Below are 21,610 nucleotides of genomic sequence, written 5' to 3'. Positions count from 1 at the left end.
TTCGGCTAGTCGAGGTTACTCAGTTCCTGCGCGGACTACGTAAATTTGAGGTGGTTTCCAAACTTTTCCGGACTAGGTGCGTAAGTGGAGTTTCCTAAACTATAAATAGGGGTCCTTAGGACTATTCTAAGGTATTCTAAAGCTTTCTAAAAGTTTTCCAAGGGTTCTAGGTTTATCAAAGGGTGTAGCAAGGGTGAGATTCGAGGTTGTTCGAATCGGGTAAGTCCTCTCTCTTGTAATTTCTATTTCATGGTGGATTTCTGTCGCTTTGTGTCATGGTTTTTTCACGCAAGGGTTTTCCACGTTAAATATTTGTATTCTCTTGTGATTGCTTGACGTTATTGGATTGTTATCCTAGATCTAGATCTGTGTGATTCCGCAACTTAAATCTCCAACACATGATTCATCTAAATTGAAGCCCATAATTTGGACAGTTTTCATTACTTAAATTCACTATGCACTAAGAAACTTCCAAGTGCCTATGTATCATCCATCACGCTCTGCTAGAGCATCAAAGCTGTTCTCTTTTTTAACTGCGCTGCTGGGAAAAGGATGGCAGTCTAGGACGACCAAAGCAGGAAGCAGATTGCATGTGACTAGGAGTACAGAAGAATAATACAGGGTAGTGTGGGGCCACAGAGACATTCCTGATAAATCCACTTCGTTCATCTATTTTGAAAGACCACAGCAGGATCGGATTTTAAAAATCAGGCAGATTCAAAACTTATGTGGGCCATATCACACGAAACCGTTAGGATTGTATGGTCAGAGTGATAGAAGTTTTGTATCAAGATGATATTTGTTCCTTGCAGTTTATCGTAATAACCGTATGAACGGTTTGGATGGCATGTAAGCATCATGGTTAGTTCCAGGGAGGTTTCACCGGTAGACGTTTGGTTCCTAGTGTTTGGTTGGTGTGGCCCACGTGAGTTTTTTATCTGCCTGATTTTTAAAATCACGTGCTATTGTAATCTTTCAAATCAGAATGGACAAAGTGGATTTGTCATAAAAATCTCTGTGGGCCCCACGGCCCAAGCACAAATATACGGACGCAGATTTCCCGCGAAAGCTTTTGGCAGGAAGTTCCTGCGCAAGGATGCGAGGTGGGGGGCACTGAGATGTTTGTGAGAAATCTATACGTAAATCCATTTTTTGAACTCATTTTAGTACATTAGACCAAAAATGAGGTGGATCCAAAGCTCAAGTGGTCCACACAAAAGAAAACAGTTGGGATTCAGTGAACACCGTTGAAAGAATCTTATGACTACAAAAGTTTTGTATCAGGATATATTTTTTTTTTTTGTGTTTTCACTGCATCCCAGTGGGATTGACCTTATAAAGGATTTGGATGGCATATAAACATCAAGGTAGAGCCCATGAAGGTTTCAACAGTAGGAATTTCTTTCCCAAATTATCCTTCTTGTGTGACTCACTTGAGTTTTGGATCCATTTTATTTTGGGTCACATGTCTTAAAAGAAGCTCGAAAAATGGATGAACATGATAGATTTCTTAGAAACTTCACGGTGGGCCCCACCCCTCAGGAACTTCCTTTCGCGGGAGATCCGCGTCCAGGGTCACGGGCAAACCGCTTCTATGGGAGCATGGTTCGCATCGGACGTGGATTTCCCGCAAAATGCTTTCTCAGGAAGTTCCTGCGCAAGGATTCTAGGTGGGACCCACTGTGATGTTTGCGAGAAATTCAACTTGTCCATCCATTTTTCGATTTCATTTTAGTACATGCAAACAAAAATTAGGAGGATCGAAAACTTAATTTGGGCATACGAGATGAAACAGTGGGAAAAGGAATGCCTACCGTTGAAGTGTTCCTAGGCTCCACGTTGATGTTTATTTTCCATCCAAATCGTTTATAAGGTCATTTTCACTGAGATGAAATGCAAACACTAAGAACTTAAATCGATACGAAACTTTTTTGGCCATATAAATGTTTCAATGGTAGTCACTAAATCCCCACCATTTCCTCTTGTGTGGCCCATTTAAGTTTTAGATACACCTTATTTTTTATGGCATGTACTAAAATAAGCTTAAAAAAATGGATGGACAGAGTGGATTTCTCACAAACATCGTAACAAGCCTCACCCAGAATCCTTGCGTAGGACTCCACGTCCGTTTGCGTCTGATAATGGTGGGCCCATTGGATCGAATTCCAAATGCGAACTGAGGACGACCACACGGCCGCTGATTGCATAGAGAGCGTACTGACTGAGTGAACCGGAAGCGGATTGCGTGGTGTGCCACATCACTTAGCTCGGTGGTGTGTTGATGTCACCAAGTTTTGTGGGCCCACCATGATGTATGTGTTTTCTCTATGGAAGCGGATTGGCTGGTGTGTTTACGTCACAAAGTTCTGTGGGTCCCATCATGAGGTATGAGTTATATTCAAACCTTCAGTCCACTTGGTGAGCTTGTAGTAATGCTAAGTTAGACATCCAAAAATCAAGTGGTCCATACCGTAAAAAGCTGTGGGAGATTGAACGCTAGCCATTAAAACCCTTTTCTGGAGTCACTGAAATTTTAAATCAATATAATATTTGTTTTTTCTCTTCATCCAGCTATGTGTGACCGGGTGAATAGATTGGATTGAAAGTAAACGTTACAGTGGGCCCTATGAATGTTTTAAGGGTAAGAATCATTATCCCACTACTAGAGGTGTGCACCAGTCGAATCGGCACGGCTCGACTCAGCTTGGCCACTAGTTGACCCTAGCCTAAACTTGGCTCGGCTCGGTCCTCAAGCCTGACTAGCCAACTCAGCTCAATTCGGTTAGAAGCTCGGTCAATTCGAGTCAAGTTCAAGCCAAGATTGAGCCTATGCGACATTTTCGCAAACACATGGAATGCACTTTCAATTTCTTAATGTATGTAAAATAACAGTAGTTGTTTATGGTTATTTCATCAAACACCTTGTAGGCAATATTAAAATCAAGAAAAAATGGTATTTGTTTCATATACATACCTTCCTTACCACCAGTTGACACTTCGTTGAGTCATTTCACCAAACGCTTGATGAGCAACATCAATATCAAAGTAACCGAGTTACCGAACTGGTTCAATCCGAGTTTGATTCGAGTTGGGGTTTGATCTGAGTCTAGTTGAGCTCGGGCAAGCTCGAACTCGGTTCGAAATTTTTTTCAAGCTCAAAAAATTAACTCGACTCGGTCAAACTCAATTTTGAATTGAGTCGAATTGAACTTTTTCGAACCGAGTCAAATCGAGTGAGCTAACCGAGCTAACTCGGTTCATATACAACCCTACCCATGGCTATTTGTGGTGTGGTCCACTTGAACCTTGGAAATTACTCATTTTTGGGATCAATATCTAAAATAATCTCTTCAAATGGATGACCCGTGTAGATATGATAAATACATCATTGTATAGCTCATGTAACTTTGATCTCCTTTGAACTGTTCATACAACACAAAGCTCGAGGAGCATCAGTGGTCGAGTTCGCATGGTACTTAACCACACCAGCTAGGTTGGTGGTGTGTGGTACACATGCCAATCCAACTACTATCACTACCTGTTCGTTTATTTTTCTCAAGATAATTTATGACATCGGCTCTAAATTTAGGTAAATTTAAAGCTAAAGTGAACCCCACACAAAAGGCAGAAGACAATGTTTCCTGTTAAAACCTTATTAAGGCTTACTATAATGCTTATTTACCAAAGGTGCACAGGCCCGAAAGAACTAGGGCTGTCAAGTGCTGAGCCTGAGTATATTTCAACCCAGATTTTGGACTATTTTGCGCTGTGCGGTCCGACCATCTCTTTTCAAAATTCTAATTTCTCAGGCCTGAGCTCAGTCCATTGCCATCCCTAATAAAAACATATACCAGACGGATTCAAAACTTCTTTCACCTCTACAAAATTTTCAAAGGTATACATTGAATGCCTATTGTATTTTATTTTATTTTTGGCGTGGCTTACATGAAAATGGGATGTATCTTACTTTCTTTTAGTTGAAGCCCTGCGAAATGGATGGATGATTTGGATATAACAATTAACACATACATCATGTCGAGCCCATGCAACTTAGTGACGTCAACACACTACTGAGGTAAGTTGTGTGCGGCATACCATGCAATCAGCCTCCAAATGAGTGAACCATGTGGAGGCGTACTAAGCGTGGTCAGTGAACCATGTGGAAGCGCGTACTAATTCTTAATTGTATCATACATAGGAAACAGCTGTGTGACCGTTAAAAACTTAGTGAGGGCTATGAAAGGTGTGGATCTGGTTGCTATTTGCTTTTTTGCAATCTACTTGGACCAGATAATCACACACTGCATTTAATACTACAGTGCTAACAATATTAGGAAATCGGATTGCGTGCTGAGGAACTCAGTACGCTCTCATACGTACTGAGTAAACTCAGTTATGCCCACCTTGAATGCATGTAGTCTATCCAGGTGTCCATTCTTTTTTCCATCTAATTTAAGGGATTGAGCTCAGAATTGAAGCATATCCAGAGATTAAGTAGATCATACCACAGGAAAGAGGGGGGGTAATGATCTACACGGCTGAAACCTTGCTAGGCCCTACAGTGATGTTTATTTGTTATCCAAATTATTCATAAGATCATACAAACATGGATGAAGGTAAAAAAACAAATATAAGCTTGATCCAAAACTTTTGTGGCTCCCAAGAAATTTTCAAGGGTAAACTTTCAATTCAACTATTTCCTGTGGTGTGGTCCATTTGAACATTATATATGCTTCAGTTTTGGTCTCAAGCCCTAAGATTATCTGTTAAAATGGATGAACGGAGCGGATAAAATATATAAATCATTGTGGACCTCACAGAGTTTACTCAGCACGCTAAGCGTAGCGAGTTACTCACCACGCAATCGGCTTCCATGTAGGCCTATAATGATGTATTTATTATATCCATGCCGTTCATCCATTTGACAAAATTAATTTAAAGCATGAATTCAAAAATAAATTATATACAAAGGTCAAATGAACTATATTACAAATAGACAATGATTCTTATTTTTAAAATATTTATAAGGCTTATCATAATATTTATTTTCCACCTAATTTATTTGCAGGGTTAACAATATCCAATGAAAAGGAAAAACAAATATGATGTTGATCCAAAACTTATGTGATCCTCACAAGGGTTTTAATGGTAGAAGTTCAATACCACTATGCAGTGGGGTCCACCTGATCCTTAGGGTCAGTTTGGGCGGTGGGATTAGAAGGGATTAGGTGGGATGGGATTCATCTGGTCCTGTGACAATTCCACTCCATGTTTGGAAAGAATGGTAAAGCTTGGAATTACATTAAATAGAATTGCATTGGGTCCGTGCCAATTTCACCTAATGTTAGTAAGTTGTTGTAGGTCCCACCATGATGTGTGGGATATATCCACACCGTCTACCCATTTATCGAGATTATTTCAGAGCATGGGCTAAAAAATCAGATAAATCTAATGCTCAAGTGGACCCCACCATAGAAAGCAACAAGGATTGAATATTGAAAACTTCTTTAAGGCCACATAAGTTTTGGATCTACCTCATTTTTAGGCCCATGCTATAAAATGAGGTTACAAAACAAATAAACAGCTTAAATATAACACGTTTGTTATTCTCAATAATTTTAAAAGATTGTGGGTATATCCATTCAATGTACCACCGTATTATCAACAAAGCAGGGAATTAATCTTATCCCATTGCAACAGGGACAATCCCTGTCATGGATAATAATATATTTTTTAATCCCATCCCACCTAATTCCTTCTCATCCCACCGCCCAAACAGACCCTTGATCTATCTTCCTCTGTTTTTTTTTCTTTTTTTCTTTTTTTTTGCGACAGCGTTACAACAATCCCGGACATTTTGAATATAACGCATACCCCGTGATAGGATACACGGGACTTGGTGACGTCAACACACTATTAAAGGCAGTTTGGTACGCCAGCTAATCCGCTTACCGAGACGACCCATCCCTTTCAACCTGGCACGTTGTTTTCGGGCACTGATTGGGTATCTACCTGGAAGTGGTTGGCGTCCTACCCCCGCCCGGACGATAATCCGTCCGGGCAGAGCTCTGTGGGCTCCACTTTGATGTAAGGGTTTTATTCATGCCATCCATCCATATTTAATAATCTTTTTAAGATCTGAACCCAAAAATTAGCTAGAACCAAGGCTTGAGTGGACCACAAAGTGGGGATTGAACTTCCACCATTAAAAACTTCTTAAGAACTGTAGAAGTTTCAGATCAAGCTGATATTTGTGTTTTTACTTCATGCATGTCATCAATGTCTAGATGACCTTATGAATTGGCTGGACGGTAAAAAAACATCCCAGTGCCCCTTAGAAAGGTTTCAATGGTGAGTGTCATTGTCACCGCTGATTCCTTTGGTGTGGTTTACTGGAGCTCTGAACCTGGGAGCGGATTGGCTACTCCCCCTGACACCAGCCCCGTGGCTGATGGTCGGTGCTCTGTGGGCCCCACCATGATGTACGTGTTTCATCCATTCCGTTAATTCATTTTTACAGATCATTTTAAGGCTTGATACAAAAAATTATAGGGATATAAATCTTAGGTGGGCCACACCATAGGACAACAATAATGAATGGATATTCACAATTAAAATCCTTCTAAGGCCCACTGTACTGTTTATTTGACATCCAATCTGTTGATTTGGTCATAAAGTTCCAGATGAAGGTTAAAAAATAAATATCAGCTTGATCCAAAACTTTTATGCCCCCAAAACGTTTTTAATGGTCAAAATTCATTCAACACTGTTTCCTGTAATGTGGTCCACTTGAGATTGAGATATAATTCGTTTTTTTAATCACATCATAAAATGATATATAAAAATAGATGGACAGCATGGATGACACACATACATCATGGTGGGCCCCACAGAGCACCGACCACCAGCCAATGGCTGGTGTCAGGGGGAGTAGCCAATCCGTTCCCTCTGAACCTGCTTCTTTTTCTTCAGCAAGCCGTAAAATGATCTGATAATAGGGATTAACGGCGTGGATAAAACCCTTACGTCACGGTGGACCCCACAGAGCTCTGCCCGGACGGATTATCTCCCGGGCGGGGGTAGGACGCAATCCACTTCCTATCTACCCCACCGACCTGGCTAGAGACGGACGGTCCAGACAGGGCCTCTGTCGGGCCCACCTAGATATATGTATTTTAGTAGGCATTCAATCCCCACCTAGATATATGTATTTTAGCAGGCATTCAATCCCCAGTATTTCTTATAGTGTGGATTACTTGAGGATTTAATCTACATAATTTTTAAAGTCCTACCTTAAAATGATTTTTCAAAATGAATGATATGCCTGGATAAAACATGTACCTCACGGTGGCCCCACGTAGCTACCGACAGGATCGTCTTTCTTTACCTACTCTGGGTGGTGGTAGTACCCAATCCCCGCTCATTGGGTTAGAAAGCTATTCATGTAGGGCACGGTTTGGATGGTTCCCCAGCTGTGCGGCCAGTGTGACATAAGTGACGTACGTCCACACCATTCATCTATTTTGACAGATCATTTTAGGACATGATCCCAAATATAAAGTAGATCTACATGGACCACACCATAAGAAACAGTCATAATTGATTCCCCATCATTAAAAACTTCACAGGCCAGAGTAATGTTTATCTACCATACAACCCACTGATTTTTCATTTTTTTAAAAAAAATTTTACACACTCACGACTTACTAAAATTTCATCACTTACGGGTACTGGAACCCTTGACCGGGGGTTGAAACTCTTGAGAGTCTACCACCCGCACAGGAGTAATGACCCACCAAAAAATGTTAGATTGAAGATTCGACCGGACTGCACGAGCGATTAAACGCCCACCATTAAAACTTCGCCGCGGAAGTTTTGATCAACTGATATTTGTGTTTTTTCCATCATCCGGACTGCATGGCAAACAAAAATAACGATGGCCCCTAAGAAGGTTTCAACGGTGAGCATCATTATCATCACTGCTTACTGTGGTGTGGTCCACTGGAGTCTTGGATATCTGTCCTTTTGGGACTTATTCCTTAGAATGACCTGTCAAAATGAATGGACGGCACGGATATAATAAAATAAAAATAAAATTACATCACGGTTGCCCCACAGAGGCCTCAGGATGAAATCCTCGTCCAGAGTGTAGATCACCCTGTTCCGGTGAAGCGATAGAGGCGAGAGTTGTCCAACCGTACAAGGCGCTGGAGAAGGGAGACAGCGCGAGCTGGAGGAAAATTTTGATGCTCTGACAGAGTGTGGTAGTTGATGTGCAGGCACTTAGAAATTGCATATCTAACCTGTAAATAATTCATGTTAAACTATCCAAATTATGGATACCCCCTTAGATGTCTTATGAACTGGAATTCCTCTTATGTGAACATCTGACCATCAGATTGGTGGCCATTTATTCTACAGTTAACAATGAAAATCTTCAACGGTCTCAAGTGTCCACAAATCACAGCTCATGTTCTTTCCAACAATCTAATTTTAGAATTTTAAATTTATCTACAGTGGCTTCCACAGTTTAGTCGGTGTAATTCAAGTTGATATATGCCACGTCTACCTTTTCTCAGTCCCTGCTTATCAAGCGTCATACCCAGCCACAGTATTAATTCTCACCAGATAATATAAGATAAGTGCGCCATGACTTTAAATTCCTCCATTAAAACGTGTGACCTGGAACGTCTACCATGTTGAAACAGGAAAAAGTTCGGTACGCTAGCGGACTATGATCATCCATAAGCAGGCACTCATCTAATGCATGTATTTCATAGTTCAACCTAAGTTGAAACCGTTCAAATGGTGGGAGCTACTATGGATATTTCAGAAACCAAAAAATATTAAATATTATCATATCTATCCGGTCATTGACAAACAAATGAAGAGTTGAAACATAAATTCCCACTGGCCAACCTAAGAATACCCATCAATAAAAGGTTATGATCTTTGGTATATGCCTCATATAGAGTGGACACCATGAATTGGACGGTTCTGATTCTCATAACATATATGCCACTGTGCGTATGTACGAGTGTTCGTACCATGACAGCACCTATCCAAGAACTCTGTTCAAACAATATTATTGTATCTGCTGCCCAAAAAAACAAACAAGAAGAAATCTATCATGTAAATAGCCTTGCTTAAAGATTTTAATTACGATTTTATCATCCACGTGTATCAGCCCTCCCTCCTTCCTCTTCATAAATAGCTCTTCCATGTAAGTAGATTTCTTTCATCTTCCTTTCCTTTCATTTATTATTATTATTTTTTAATTTGATTTTGTTTTCTCATATTGCAAGTGTTGATCAATTTCCTTCTTCATCTCAAATCAATGGCTGGCCTGTTTACAAGATCAAGGCCTACCACCCATCTTCTCATAAGAAAGATTGGGCTGTTGGAAAATCTCAAACAGGTTTTTGGGTATTCGTCTCTCCCCCACCTTCAAATTACTTCACCCAAAGGACCAATCCATGGAACTGGTAAAAACCCAGATGCAGTTTCAGATAATCCGATGACCCTTTTCTCTGTTCGGCGGTTTGCATCAATCAGAGCGGGAGAAGAGCACGCCACGCAGCACGATAATGATGAAAATCGGGTAGTTCTTGGGTGTCCTTTTCAGTTTCTTTCCTTTTGATTAATTTCAATTTGCATATAAGAGCCTTTGGTTATGAGAAATTTTCATAACTCTGGTTTTGGGGCTGTTTGTTTTCGGTAATGTAGGATGGGGATTAAATCAGTTTTCATTTATTCCATTGGATTTGAATTGTTTGCCATGTTGTAGTTGCTCTTCATGGAATTGATTTTGAAATTTACCCCACATTTTAAAAAAAAAAAAAAGAATGAAAAGCTACTTATCCTACATGAATAATGTAAAGATGAAAGAGAGAGAAATATTTGATTGAATTGTTGTATATTTCGTATTGAGCTTTACAAATAAATAGATGTACAATGAGCTATGTATGGAAAAATATATTTGATTGAGTTCTAAAAATAATCTAATTGCAGATTTTGTGCAAGTCTTGATTTTGTGCATGTATGGTAAGAAATCTGTCAATACTCCCCCTCAAGTTGGCGCATGGAGGTCCGTAATGCCCAACTTGCGCGAAAAATGATGAAAAAGTTCATGTCTCAAAGCTTTGGTGAAGATATCGGCAACTTGCTCACTGGAAGAAGTGTGGACAGCTTTGGCCCGAGCGAATTTTGTCGCGAATAATATGACAATCAATCTCAATGTGTTTGGTACGCTCATGAAACACAGGATTGTGTGCAATATATAGTGCAGGTTTGATTGTTACAATGTAGAGTGAATGGCTCGGGATGAGAGACACCAAGATCAGTGAGAAGTTGTTTCAACCAAGTGAGTTCACAGGTTGTGACGGCCATGGCTCGATATTCAGCTTCAGCGGAAGAGCGAGCAACTGTATTCTGCTTCTTGGTGCGCCATGAGATTGGACTGGTGCCTAACTGAATAAAGTAGCCGGTGGTGGAGAGGCGGGTAGTGGGACAGCTGGCCCAATCAGAATCTGTATAAGTTGTAACATGTGTACTGTTGGATGAAGGAAAGAAGATGCCTTGGCCGGGGCAGCCTTTGATGTAGCGGAGAACTCTGGTAGCTGCAGTCATGTGGGGGACCCGAGAAGCATGCATGAATTGACTAAGTGTGTTGATTGCATAAACAATGTCTGGTCTGGTGATGGTCAGATAGATGAGACGGCCAACAAGGCGACGATAAAGGCCAGGATCAGGGAGAAGGTCACCATCTTGAGTATTAAGCTTCAAATGTTGCTGCATAGGAAAAAGAGTACTCCGTGCACCAAGTTGTCCACTGTCAGAGAGAATGTTGAGAGGATATTTACGTTGATTAAGAAAGATGCCTTTGGGAGAGCGAGCAACTTCGAGTCCAAGAAAGTACTTTAAGGAACCAAGGTCCTTTGTCTTGAAGTGAGTGGAGAGAATTTTCTTAAAAAGCTCGATTTGAGAGATGTCGTTACCAGTAACCAGGATGTCATCAATGTAAACAAAAACAAGAGTGATGCTGGTGGAAGTGATGAGAGTGAACAAAGAATGATCCGCCTGAGACTGATGAAAACCAGCATCAAGAAGCATAGAGGTTAGTTTAAAAAACCAGTTTCGGGAGGCTTGTTTGAGGCCATAGAGGGATTTTCTAAGGCGACAGACACGAGTCTCCCCTGGAGGACAATATCCAGGTGGTGGTGTCATGTAAACTTCTTCATCAAGATCGCCGTGTAAGAAGGCATTGTTGACGTGAAGCTGATGAATAATCCAATTTTTGGTAGCTGCAACTGCCAGTAAGCAGCGAACCGTGGTCATTTTGGCTACCAGAGCAAAAGTCTCATGGTAATCAAGTCCTTCAACCTGAGTGTATCCTTTGGCAACGAGCCGAGCTTTGTACCTCTCGATGGATCCGTTAGCTTTGAGTTTGGTTTTGAAAACCCATTTGCACCCAATGGGTTTCTTACCAAGAGGAAGAGGCTCAAGAGTCCAGGTGGAATTATCCTCTAAAGCACGAAGCTCAGCAGACATAGCCTTGCGCCAGTGAGAGTGGTGGATAGCATCAGAATAGCATGGGGGGTCAGTACATGAGGTAAGAGCAGTCAAATAAGTAATATGTGAGGGAGGAAAACAGGAATATGAAAGAAAAGCAGATAAAGGGTGAGCAGTACCTGAAGCCGGTGAAGCAGGTGTAGATGTCGTGGGCTCCGCATGTAAAGTGGGACAGATATAGTCGTGAAGGTAGGCAGGTCGAATAATGGTGCGGCGAGGGCGAGGGCGAGGAGCTGGTGGAGATGTGTTTGATAAGGTCGTGGGGGTCGAGGAATCAGGAGAGTCAGGGGAGTCAGGAGAGTTAGGAGAAGTCAAGGAATCAGGAGAAGGAGACATAATAGATTCAGTGACGGGAAGAGGAATGATAGGAGCGGGAAGGGAATGAGTGTCAGGAAGATCTTAGAAAGGGAATGTTTATTTGTGAAAGGTGACATCTCGAGAGTAGAAGACGGATTGAGTATTGAAGTTGTAGAGCCTATAAGCTTTATGTGTGCTTTGGTAGCCAAGAAAGACACATTTAGTGGCACGGGGAGAAAATTTGTCGCGGTGAGCGCTGAGGGTTTGTGCATAACAAAGACATCCGAATACCCGAAGATGATCATGGTTTGGAGGTTTATTGAGCAGAATTTCAAAAGGTGATTTATTTTAGAAAGTGCGACTAGGGGTGCGATTGATGAGGTAGGCTGCGGTGAGGACACAATCACCCCAAAAAGGTAGAGGTAAGTATGCTTGAAAACGAAGGCTGTGGGCAACATTTAGAAGGTGCGAGTGTTTACGCTCCGCAACGCCATTTTATTGAGGAGTTTCGACATAGGTACGTTCATGAATGATGCCGTGATTGTGTAGGTATGTTTGAAATTGATGGGAAAGAAATTCTTGTCCATTATCAGTTCTAATAATTTTGACAGTGGTGTTAAACTGATTGTGGACAAGAGCGAAGAAGTGCATTAAATGGATGTAAGCCTCAGATTTAAAACGCATAAGATACACCCATGTGGTGCGAGAAAAATCATCAACAATTGTGAGAAAATAATGAGCACCACATAAAGATGCGGTGTGATAACAACCCCAAATATCACAAAAGATACGATTAAAACGAGAATCACTTTTATTGACATAATTGGAAAACGGTAATCTTGTATGCTTAGAACGAGCACAAGCATCACATTCAGAAAGAGTACAAGGAGAATTAAAAATACTGGGAATAGTAAAACTAGAGGGATGTCCTAGACGTTGATGCCATAGGGTCTTATTAGCAGTAGATTGAGCAGCAAAAATGACAAGAGGGTCGGGGCGGTACACGTAGAGCCCGTTGCATAGATCACCCGCTCCAATCAGCTTCATCAATTGAGGGTCCTGATATAAACAAGTGTTAGAGGAAAAAGAGATAACACAAGAATTATGAAGGGCAATTTGAGAAACTGAGAGTAAATTGAAGGACAGAAGTGGAACATAGAAAACGTGTTTTAATTTGAGAGAAGGGGAGAGAATGCAAGAACCCAGCCCTTCGGCTGGGATATCTTGTCCTGTTGGAAGCCAAATGTAGTGAAGGGAGGCAAGAGGCTTCAAATCGGCAAAAGCATCGCGTTGGTGGTAGATGTGGTGGCTCGCACCACTGTCCACCACCCAATGGAGGCGCCGATTGAAGGAGAAATCAGATGGGGAGAAGAGGTTACCAGCGAAATTTGTAGGTGATGGATCATTTGGAGGTTGCGACGGTGCGAGGAGGCTGAGCAACTTTTGATACAGCTCCGGTGACAATCCAGGGACCGGACTTGAAGTGGATGGAGTGAGAGAGACCAGATTTGCAGTCGACGAAGGTTGCCCTAAGATGGATGGCCGCGATTTGTTGGTGCAAGGCGCTCAGCCTGGAAGGCACCCGATGATGGTCCAGCAACGTTCACGAGTGTGGCCATCTTTGCCACATGCTGTGCATTTTAGAGGGGGTCGTGGGCGAGCAGTGGTGCGAGTAGCCATTGCCATCGTTTCAGAGGATGATGGTTGAAGGTTGAGGAGTCTCTGTTGTTCTTCTTGAAACAAGATTGAGAAGACTTTGCTTATGGAGGGAAGTGGATCCATGGCCAGGATTTGGGTGCGAAGAGGAGTAAAGGAATCATTGAGCCCAAGAAGAAATTGGAAAACACGTTCCTCATCAACCTGTTTTTGCAGGTCTTTGATGTTAGTTGTGGTTTGGAGATGGCCAAGTTCATCCCTAATCTGTTTGATTTGGTTGTAATAATCATGGACGGAATTTGTGGTTTGTTGCAGGGAGGAGAGGGCTCATTTTAGGTGATAGATGCGGGCATTGTTTCCATGACAGAAATGGGAAGAGAGGTCGAGCCAAACATCGCGGGGATCTGTATGATATTCGAGGGAATTGGCGAAAGAAGGATTGATGGAGTTGAGGATCCATGTAAGGACCATATCCTTCGTTTGGTTCCACTGAGTGTATTCTGGTTTGGTCGATTCAGGGGGTGTGAGGGTGCCATTGACAAAACCAAGTTTGTTCTTGGCATTAAGGGCTCTTGTCATGGCTTTTTGCCATTTGGGGTAGTTGTCGCCTGTGAGAAGGCTATTGATGAGAATTAAACTAGGAGAATCTAAGGGGTGAAGAAGATAAGAGGAGGGGATGGATGGGGTGTTGTTGTCGGCCATGGTAGAATGGGTTGATCTTTTTAGACTCTGATACCATGTAAAGATGAAAGAGAGAAAGAAATATTTGATTGAATTGTTGCATATTTCGTATTGAGCTTTACAAATAAATAGATGTACAATGAGCTATGTATGGAAAAATATATTTGATTGAGTTCTAAAAATAATCTAATTGCAGATTTTGTGCAAGTCTTGATTTTGTGCATGTATGGTAAGAAATCTGTCAATAAATAACATGGCAATGCTTTACTTAATCTCATATGAAACTATCAAGATTTTTCAAGGTTTGGATTGATATATTAAAGGGATTGATGCCAGTGCATAACACACACACACACACACACACACACAAAACAAACATGCCCCATTGGCAGGGATGCAAGCGAGGTTTGATCGGGTAATCGAGGCCATGGATCACAAACATATTCTTGGCAATGAATGGCCCACGATTTTCAAACGGGTTCACGGTCAACTAGTTTAAAGACTAACAGGTACAACATTCATACCAAATCATAGGCCACAACCCTACACAGGCGAGGCTAATTTTGGGAACTAGATGTTTTTCAGCTAATCAAATGTTGAAGAAGAAGAGTAGACTTACGTAGTTCAAGAAGTGCTTCTTGAGGAATCTACTGGTGAAGATGAAGAGTGGAGCTCTTGATGAATCCACCATTGAATTGCTTGATGGATCCTGGGATGGATCAACTGATGGATTCATGATAGGACTAAAAAAGGTTCCAATTGAATGGGAACATCAGGTGATGGATGAATCAAAAAGGAATCAATGGATCGATGAATAAGGATGACTTAATAGTCAAAGTGATGAACACTTTCATGATCATCCCATAAAGCTTGACGAAGATTAGTACCCTCATACCTTCTCAATGATAAACAAAGTGCATGGATCAAAGGCCAATAGTGAAGATGAAAACGATCTGGTTAATGAACATTGAATGGCTAATGAAGTTACAATCAACACTCATGCAATCTATGATCGCGAATCTATTGTTACAAAGGAAGTGGAAATCAATACAACCTATGAGGAGTAATACAAGAAAACAAAGGATGAGACGACTTTTTATTAAGTTTAATTTTATGAATAAAACTCCAATCTGATGTGTAGCCCTTCACCATCAGTTGTTGTTGGAGCCCAAGAAGACTTGCTAAAAAGGCATGTCATTGCAATGGGCTACTATCATTCTAAACTCAAGGACGAGTTTAATTTTTCAAGTGGGGGCATTTTGATGTAGGACAAAGTCAAGGTCAATCTCATGGATGGTCAAGATCGATCGGTCTAGAAAGTTTGATCCAAGGATCTAGCGTTCACTATAGTTTTTGACGGCTATAACTTTGCGACTTGTTATTCATTTCGCGCATATAATATATCATTGCAAAGATATTGACAAGCCCTACATGCAAGCCAATGCCAGTAGGCAATTGGCACTAAATGGTTTTCTAAAATGAGATCATTTTAGGAGTTGGTTTTGAGTTTAAAGTTAAAATTTACTATTTTTAGTGAATAATAATTTGCTATTTTTAGGGTATTATAGGGTTTGAAGAAGTTCAATTATGCTTAAAACTTTTTTCCTTCGAGTCATTTTAGAAGTCGTTTACTATTTATTTACTATTTTAAAAAAGTTTACTATTTAAAAAAAATTTTAAAAAAAAAAATACTATTTTGGAAGAGTTACAAATTTAGGACTTAGGGCTTATATAAGTCTTATGAAATGTCTTGTAAATAGACTTTATTCAGCAATTATTCATTATTATCAATAATATTTTCTCTAGAAGAGATTTTTGCCTTGTGGATTCAATGTTTTCTCGTGGATTCGAAGTTTATCTTAGAGGAAGAAGATAGTGATCTCTTCTTCACCCTTCCACTATGCATCCACAATGCCACTTCTTTACCTAGATAACTATAGATATTTTATCTAATTCCATGTGCGTACCTGAATAGAGGTTTTGATGGATCTTTTCCTTAAGATTGCCTGACTAGTGTAATTTTCTGGATAGGCTCCCTCTACAGCGGGCCATGTTTTGGATGGTCTGGATTGACCGACATACCCATCACATTGCCATGTGGATGGTGGATGAGTTTCCATTTATGAAATGGTAAAAAACCTACATTGTATTCTAGCCAATCAAGTAATTTGACTGATACTGAATTATCAGTCCGTCGGTGAAAATGCTGCATTCCATGAAAACCTACCTCTTTCAACAAAACAGATATCCACCTTGTAATGTTTATATCGGGGCCTGAATTGTAAGAACCAAAATTGCATATTGCTCTGACAGTTGAATTAACATTACAATGTGGTCTGCATTGTAAGATTCGATGCTGCTTTATTACTCTGTCAAAGCTGCATTGGGATTACTTAGGCTGTGTTTGGATGCAATGTTGAATTGAATTGCGAACAGGGTTTAAACAAGCAGATATGACCTGATTGTAAAGACATTCCTAGAATTCATTCCTTTGAAGTCCAACCTGAGAGCAAAACACATTGCAATTTTGAGACTTATCACTTGATATTATTGCTAAGCTAACTGGAATTTGGTCATTTACACTTTATTGGAGTAAAATTGCGATATGATTCAAAAGCGCATCCAAACACACCCTAAATTTGATGTTGAAGCGTCATTAAGGAAATCAGTAAACTATGAACAATATGTGGCGGGGGCACCCTGTCGTCATCAAAAAAACAAAAAAACAAAAAACAGAACAATATGTGGCTCTGATCAATGGCACAAGGAATGACTTATTTTTCAGCTGAATTTTGGCCCTCTGTTATCAGAAGCTCATCAAAAGAAAAACTCCTATATCTAGACCTGAACCTTGTGCTCAAAATGTGGGGGAGGGATTCATCTATCATGGTGTGTCTATTATCATGCTTTCAAGACAATAATGTGTTGTCAGCTACCTGTAAACATCTTTATAACATTTAGAAAGTACTGTATGCTTGCACTTCATGATCATCATGTCAGCCACGTATGTACATCGGATTTGGAACATTAATCTGTATTTTCAAGGGTCTATTTCTTTTATTCAAATGTGGCCCACCTGATGACCAGTGAGCCTGATCTTTCTCATCATGGGATGTAAAAATGTGGGACCAACCAAATGAAAGGCTCAGATCTATGTCAATGTGATGCCAAGTAACCATTGAATCTCTTCTCCATAATCACCATTAATTTGTCAAACGTTCCTCAAACTTCAAGTCTTTTGTTGAATATCATACATCATTGCAATCATCCAGTACACTTTGTGTTACATGTTTGTGGCCATAGAAATTACATGCTTTGGTCGTGTAGTGAATTTTCTTCTTATGCAGCTTTCTGGAGTTATCTTCTTATAGGATTCTTTCAACATGGCAGGTCTTGGATTTCCCAGGAGGGGGGGTTACATTGACTGCTGAAATGAATTTTATATCCGAGTCTCCGGAGACACGAACTCACTGTTATCGGGTTCTTGACAACAATGGGCAGCCAATCGCAGGCAGCAGCTTCCAGCAGGTATCCTCCTTTAGAATCAATGCACTCAGTAACAATCACACACCCAAACGACACTCAATTTCTCTCTCAAGGCATAGTGTAGAATCATTACGAAAATATGAAGTATTTGCATTTCACTTTTTGTTTGATGTAAGGAAATGTTTTTGTAGAAGAAATAAAATCAAGAGAAATGAAGTCTCGTCTGATTATACTAAGGCCTGTAATATTGAGTTTTGACATTCTAGACCCCTTTTTCCAATAAAATTCTATGCTGCTGCATTCATCAGGTAAGCAAGGAAGTTGCTTTGAAAATGTATGGTGATATGGTTACTCTTCAAATTATGGACACCATCTTCTACGAAGCACAGCGGCAAGGAAGAATTTCATTTTATCTCACCACGATTGGAGAAGAGGCTATTAACATTGCATCTGCAGCCGCGCTCACCATCGATGACGTCATTTTTCCACAGGTCACCAGGAAATATAAAATTGAATAACCATCTTCTTATCAGGTCTTGGATGATGCTCGACTGAAAGAAACAGTATTCTCTTGTTCAAACCAGCAATGATTCTGGTTTGGTCTGCCTTTTGGGAAGCTAGGATGCTGACCTTGTGGACCCATGATGTCCTAGCCATCCTTACAACCCATGGTTCGCATTTAACGGGGTCCCATTCTGATGGTTAAGATCATCTGTTGTGGAAGATACCTTGGATTTCCTGTCCACCATGGGCCCACTGTATGGATTATGTAGATAGACGAAAGGTGGGCTGCAACCAGTTTATTGCACCGAGCAAATGCAGGATTGAACATTGTATATTTCCTCTTTTCTATTTCTTTCATTCCATCATTCCGTGATATCTGGAACTGACCCATCTTAAACTGTGCCATGCGGATTTTATGCGGACAACTTTGATGTGAATGCAGTACAGGGAACCTGGTATTCTCTTATGGCGCGGTTTCACTCTGCAAGAATTCGCAAACCAGTGTTTCGGTAATAAGGCTGATTATGGGAAAGGACGGCAGATGCCGATACATTACGGGTCTAAAAGGCTAAATTACTTCACAATATCGTCACCAATTGCGTAAGCTGCCATGGCCTTCACCACAATTCATATAAGAGAGAGGTGGCTACACACAAGCATAGGATTTTGAGTCACTCTCTTCCACGTGCGCCGATCTGGCATGCGTGTGCACCATCTGGGTTGTTCATCAAGAGGCCCCACTGTAATGTGGTGGCCTGGAAATCGGGCCAGTCCAGTCATCCAGTGGTCCAGACTTGTACGTATCAAATGAATTTAAAAGGAATCGACCAGTGGTTTGCAGGCAACGTACACGTGGGTCCAACCTGATGACTGGACCAGCCTAATTTTCCAGCCATGGCACATTTGCGGTGGGGCCCACTTGATGAGCAGACTGGTCTCCATATGGAGAGTATGATTCGAAATCCTACATTCACAAGTAGCTATAGAGAGGCTCTGTCTATAAAGATCTTACTGTTTCCCAACTACAGTGAAGAGATTAGAATCACGAACGTTTCTCATGGTTCGTGTTTATCAGCACACAGATTCCCCATGCTGTCGGAGCTGCTTATTCGCTGAAAATGGACCAGAAGAATGCCTGCACAGTCACTTATTTTGGAGACGGTGGCACAAGTGAGGTAGATATATAACCAACACTAAACTGAAATCAATAGAATTTTGATTTATCGATTCTTTCCTGATATGTTTGTGTTATGTTAGGGAGATTTCCATGCCGCCATGAATTTTGCAGCTGTTATGGAAGTCCCTGTTATTTTTTTCTGTCGCAACAATGGATGGGCGATTAGTACCCCTATATCAGAACAGTTTCGAAGTACTGGGCCATTGCATATTCACGTAAAATCGTTGCTTGTAAGACCAACTTGAATGAAGAAGCTCATCATTTTTAATCTTGAAATTGATAGGTGATGGTACAGTTGTTAAAGGTCCAGCTTATGGAATTCAGAGTATCCGTGTAGATGGAAATGATGCCCTTGCCGTCTACAATGCAGTCCGAGCTGCCCGTGAAATGGCCATAAGTGGATCAAAACCAATCTTCATTGAGGTGCATTCGATACCCTTATGGTACTAATAATTTCGAGGAAATATACAATATTTGATCAAGCATTAGCTCGGGCTAATAAATTGTGCACGTGGGATCCACCTTTTCCTAACCCCCAAATGGTCCCATTAAGCATGGACCATTGGTCATATTCTAATTTTTGTTGGATGGCTAAGATCATACTGGTGGGGAGATATTTGGGCATGACCCTTCCTATGATGTGACTAATGAAATCAATGGATTAGATTAACGGAAGGTAGGCCTGGCCCCTATTTCTGGATTGAGCAAAAAGAACTGTTTCTTTCTATGGAGCATCATAGTATAACACCTCTTTGTAATTAACATATCGAACATCTGTGAAATGAAGTTTTGTGTGTACAACTTCTTACCCTCCTATTTCCTCCTGAAATGCCAGGCGCTGACTTATCGGGTCAGTCATCATTCCACATCAGATGACTCCACCAAGTACCGCTCAATCGATGAAATCGAATACTGGAGAACGAACCGGGATCCTGTGACTAGATTTAGAAAATGGGTGGAAAGCAACGGTTGGTGGAACGATGCAGCTGAATCAGAGTTGCGAAGCAATGTGAGAAATAAGGTGATACTCCATGACTCAAATTCACATTACTTCTTCTCTTCTTTCCATTATTTGCATCTGTACCTTTATTATACTTCTTTGATGTTCATCCCTAGTTTAAAACCTTGAAAACTCGATTCCAATTGCTAGCTAGCTGGGTCATGTTGACTTGGCTTGATATCTGGTCAAATCGAGTCATGAGAGTTTTAGAACTATGCTTCCATCACATCCTTCATACTGTTAGTTCAACCAATTTTCACAGTTATTGCATGCAATTCAATATGCGGAGAGAGCAGAGAAACCTCCACTTGCAGACATGTTCACAGACGTGTATAACGATCTTCCAACCAACCTTCGTGAGCAAGAGAGATTGCTCCGGCAGACGGTTGAGAAACATCCAGAGGACTACCCTCCTGAGGTACCTATATAGATCAAGCTCTTTATACATGGAAGGATGAAGGAAAGGCCTTTTCTATGCAAAGCTCAAGAGTCCTTTATTTACTAGGGAAGATAACTGTAAACGCAGTTCATGTAACCATACTAATTCCCAGTAAGTGTATTAAAATAATAATTAATAAAAATAAAAATAAAAAGGGCCCATGAATTGCATTCGATTCTCATAATTCTCGCCATCAGTAGACAAAAATGCTCTGATCAAATATCTTATCTGTGAAAAGAACTTACTGATCTCATGATTCAAAACCATAAAGTCAATGACATGCAAAAAATGGATGGGCAAGATCAATTGCAGAAGGGTACGTCCAGTCCCAGATGTTCACTGACCACGGATTGCTGAAGAGAAGTGGACTCGACCAAATGAGGTACAGGTCCAGGTCTGGATGTCACGACTCCAAATGCAACCGGGTGCATGGAAACATTTGCAACATCCATTTTTTCATGAGCCAAAAAAAATGAGGCAGATCCGAAGGACCGCAACAAAAACGAGTGGAGATTGTAGGCCTACAATTGAAGTTTCGGATATAAGCTGATATTTGTATTTTCACTTCATCCAGGTCTGTGTGACCTTACGAGCACTAGGAAGGTTTAAGGTATCAAGGGGTGAGCGTTATTGTCCCCACAGCTCTTTGGTGTGCTTTGGATCTGCCACATTTTTTTAGCTCATGCCCTAAAATGATGTAGCAAGATGGATGGATATAACACATACATCATGATGGGTCCAAAAAATCAGCCGTATACGGAACTCAGGTGGGCCATACCATCTAAAATCATGTGAAGAC

At 40.8% G+C, this 21,610-nt stretch overlaps 1 protein-coding gene across 3 annotated transcripts; it reads left to right on the top strand.

Annotated features, from left to right (window-relative positions):
• The first annotated feature begins 9,123 nt into the window (after positions 1–9,123).
• LOC131242633 (2-oxoisovalerate dehydrogenase subunit alpha 2, mitochondrial-like) lies at positions 9,124–20,977 on the top strand. 3 transcript variants are annotated; one of them, XM_058241395.1, is made up of 10 exons: positions 9,124–9,223; positions 9,306–9,601; positions 17,596–17,733; positions 18,000–18,182; positions 18,638–18,795; positions 19,271–19,370; positions 19,453–19,564; positions 19,656–19,795; positions 20,208–20,393; positions 20,635–20,977. In XM_058241395.1, exons 2-10 carry the CDS (start codon positions 9,338–9,340, stop codon positions 20,800–20,802), a joined length of 1,449 nt encoding a protein of 482 aa, XP_058097378.1. In that variant the 5' UTR covers positions 9,124–9,223; positions 9,306–9,337; the 3' UTR covers positions 20,803–20,977. The 3 variants fall into 3 exon arrangements, with proteins under 3 accessions (XP_058097378.1, XP_058097377.1, XP_058097379.1); XM_058241394.1 differs by lacking the exon at positions 9,124–9,223 and having other exon boundaries at positions 9,240–9,601; XM_058241396.1 differs by lacking the exons at positions 9,124–9,223; positions 18,000–18,182 and having other exon boundaries at positions 9,240–9,601.
• Positions 20,978–21,610: the final 633 nt, after the last annotated feature.

The sequence above is a fragment of the Magnolia sinica genome, chromosome 4, assembly GCF_029962835.1.
Source record: "Magnolia sinica isolate HGM2019 chromosome 4, MsV1, whole genome shotgun sequence".
Taxonomy (NCBI): domain Eukaryota; kingdom Viridiplantae; phylum Streptophyta; class Magnoliopsida; order Magnoliales; family Magnoliaceae; genus Magnolia; species Magnolia sinica.
The sequence above is the reverse complement of the archived record's forward strand: the minus strand, read 5'-3'. Positions and strand labels throughout refer to the sequence as shown.

What these genes read in the sequence shown, in the direction of transcription:
- LOC131242633 (XM_058241395.1), top strand. Translation starts at nt 9,338, where the DNA reads ATGGCTGGCCTGTTTACAAGATCAAGGCCTACCACCCATCTTCTCATA. An exon ending in ATGACGTCATTTTTCCACAG is followed by an intron (nt 18,183 to 18,637) that starts GTCACCAGGAAA and finishes ATGTGAATGCAG; the next exon opens with TACAGGGAACCTGGTATTCT. An exon ending in GAGACGGTGGCACAAGTGAG is followed by an intron (nt 19,371 to 19,452) that starts GTAGATATATAA and finishes GTGTTATGTTAG; the next exon opens with GGAGATTTCCATGCCGCCAT.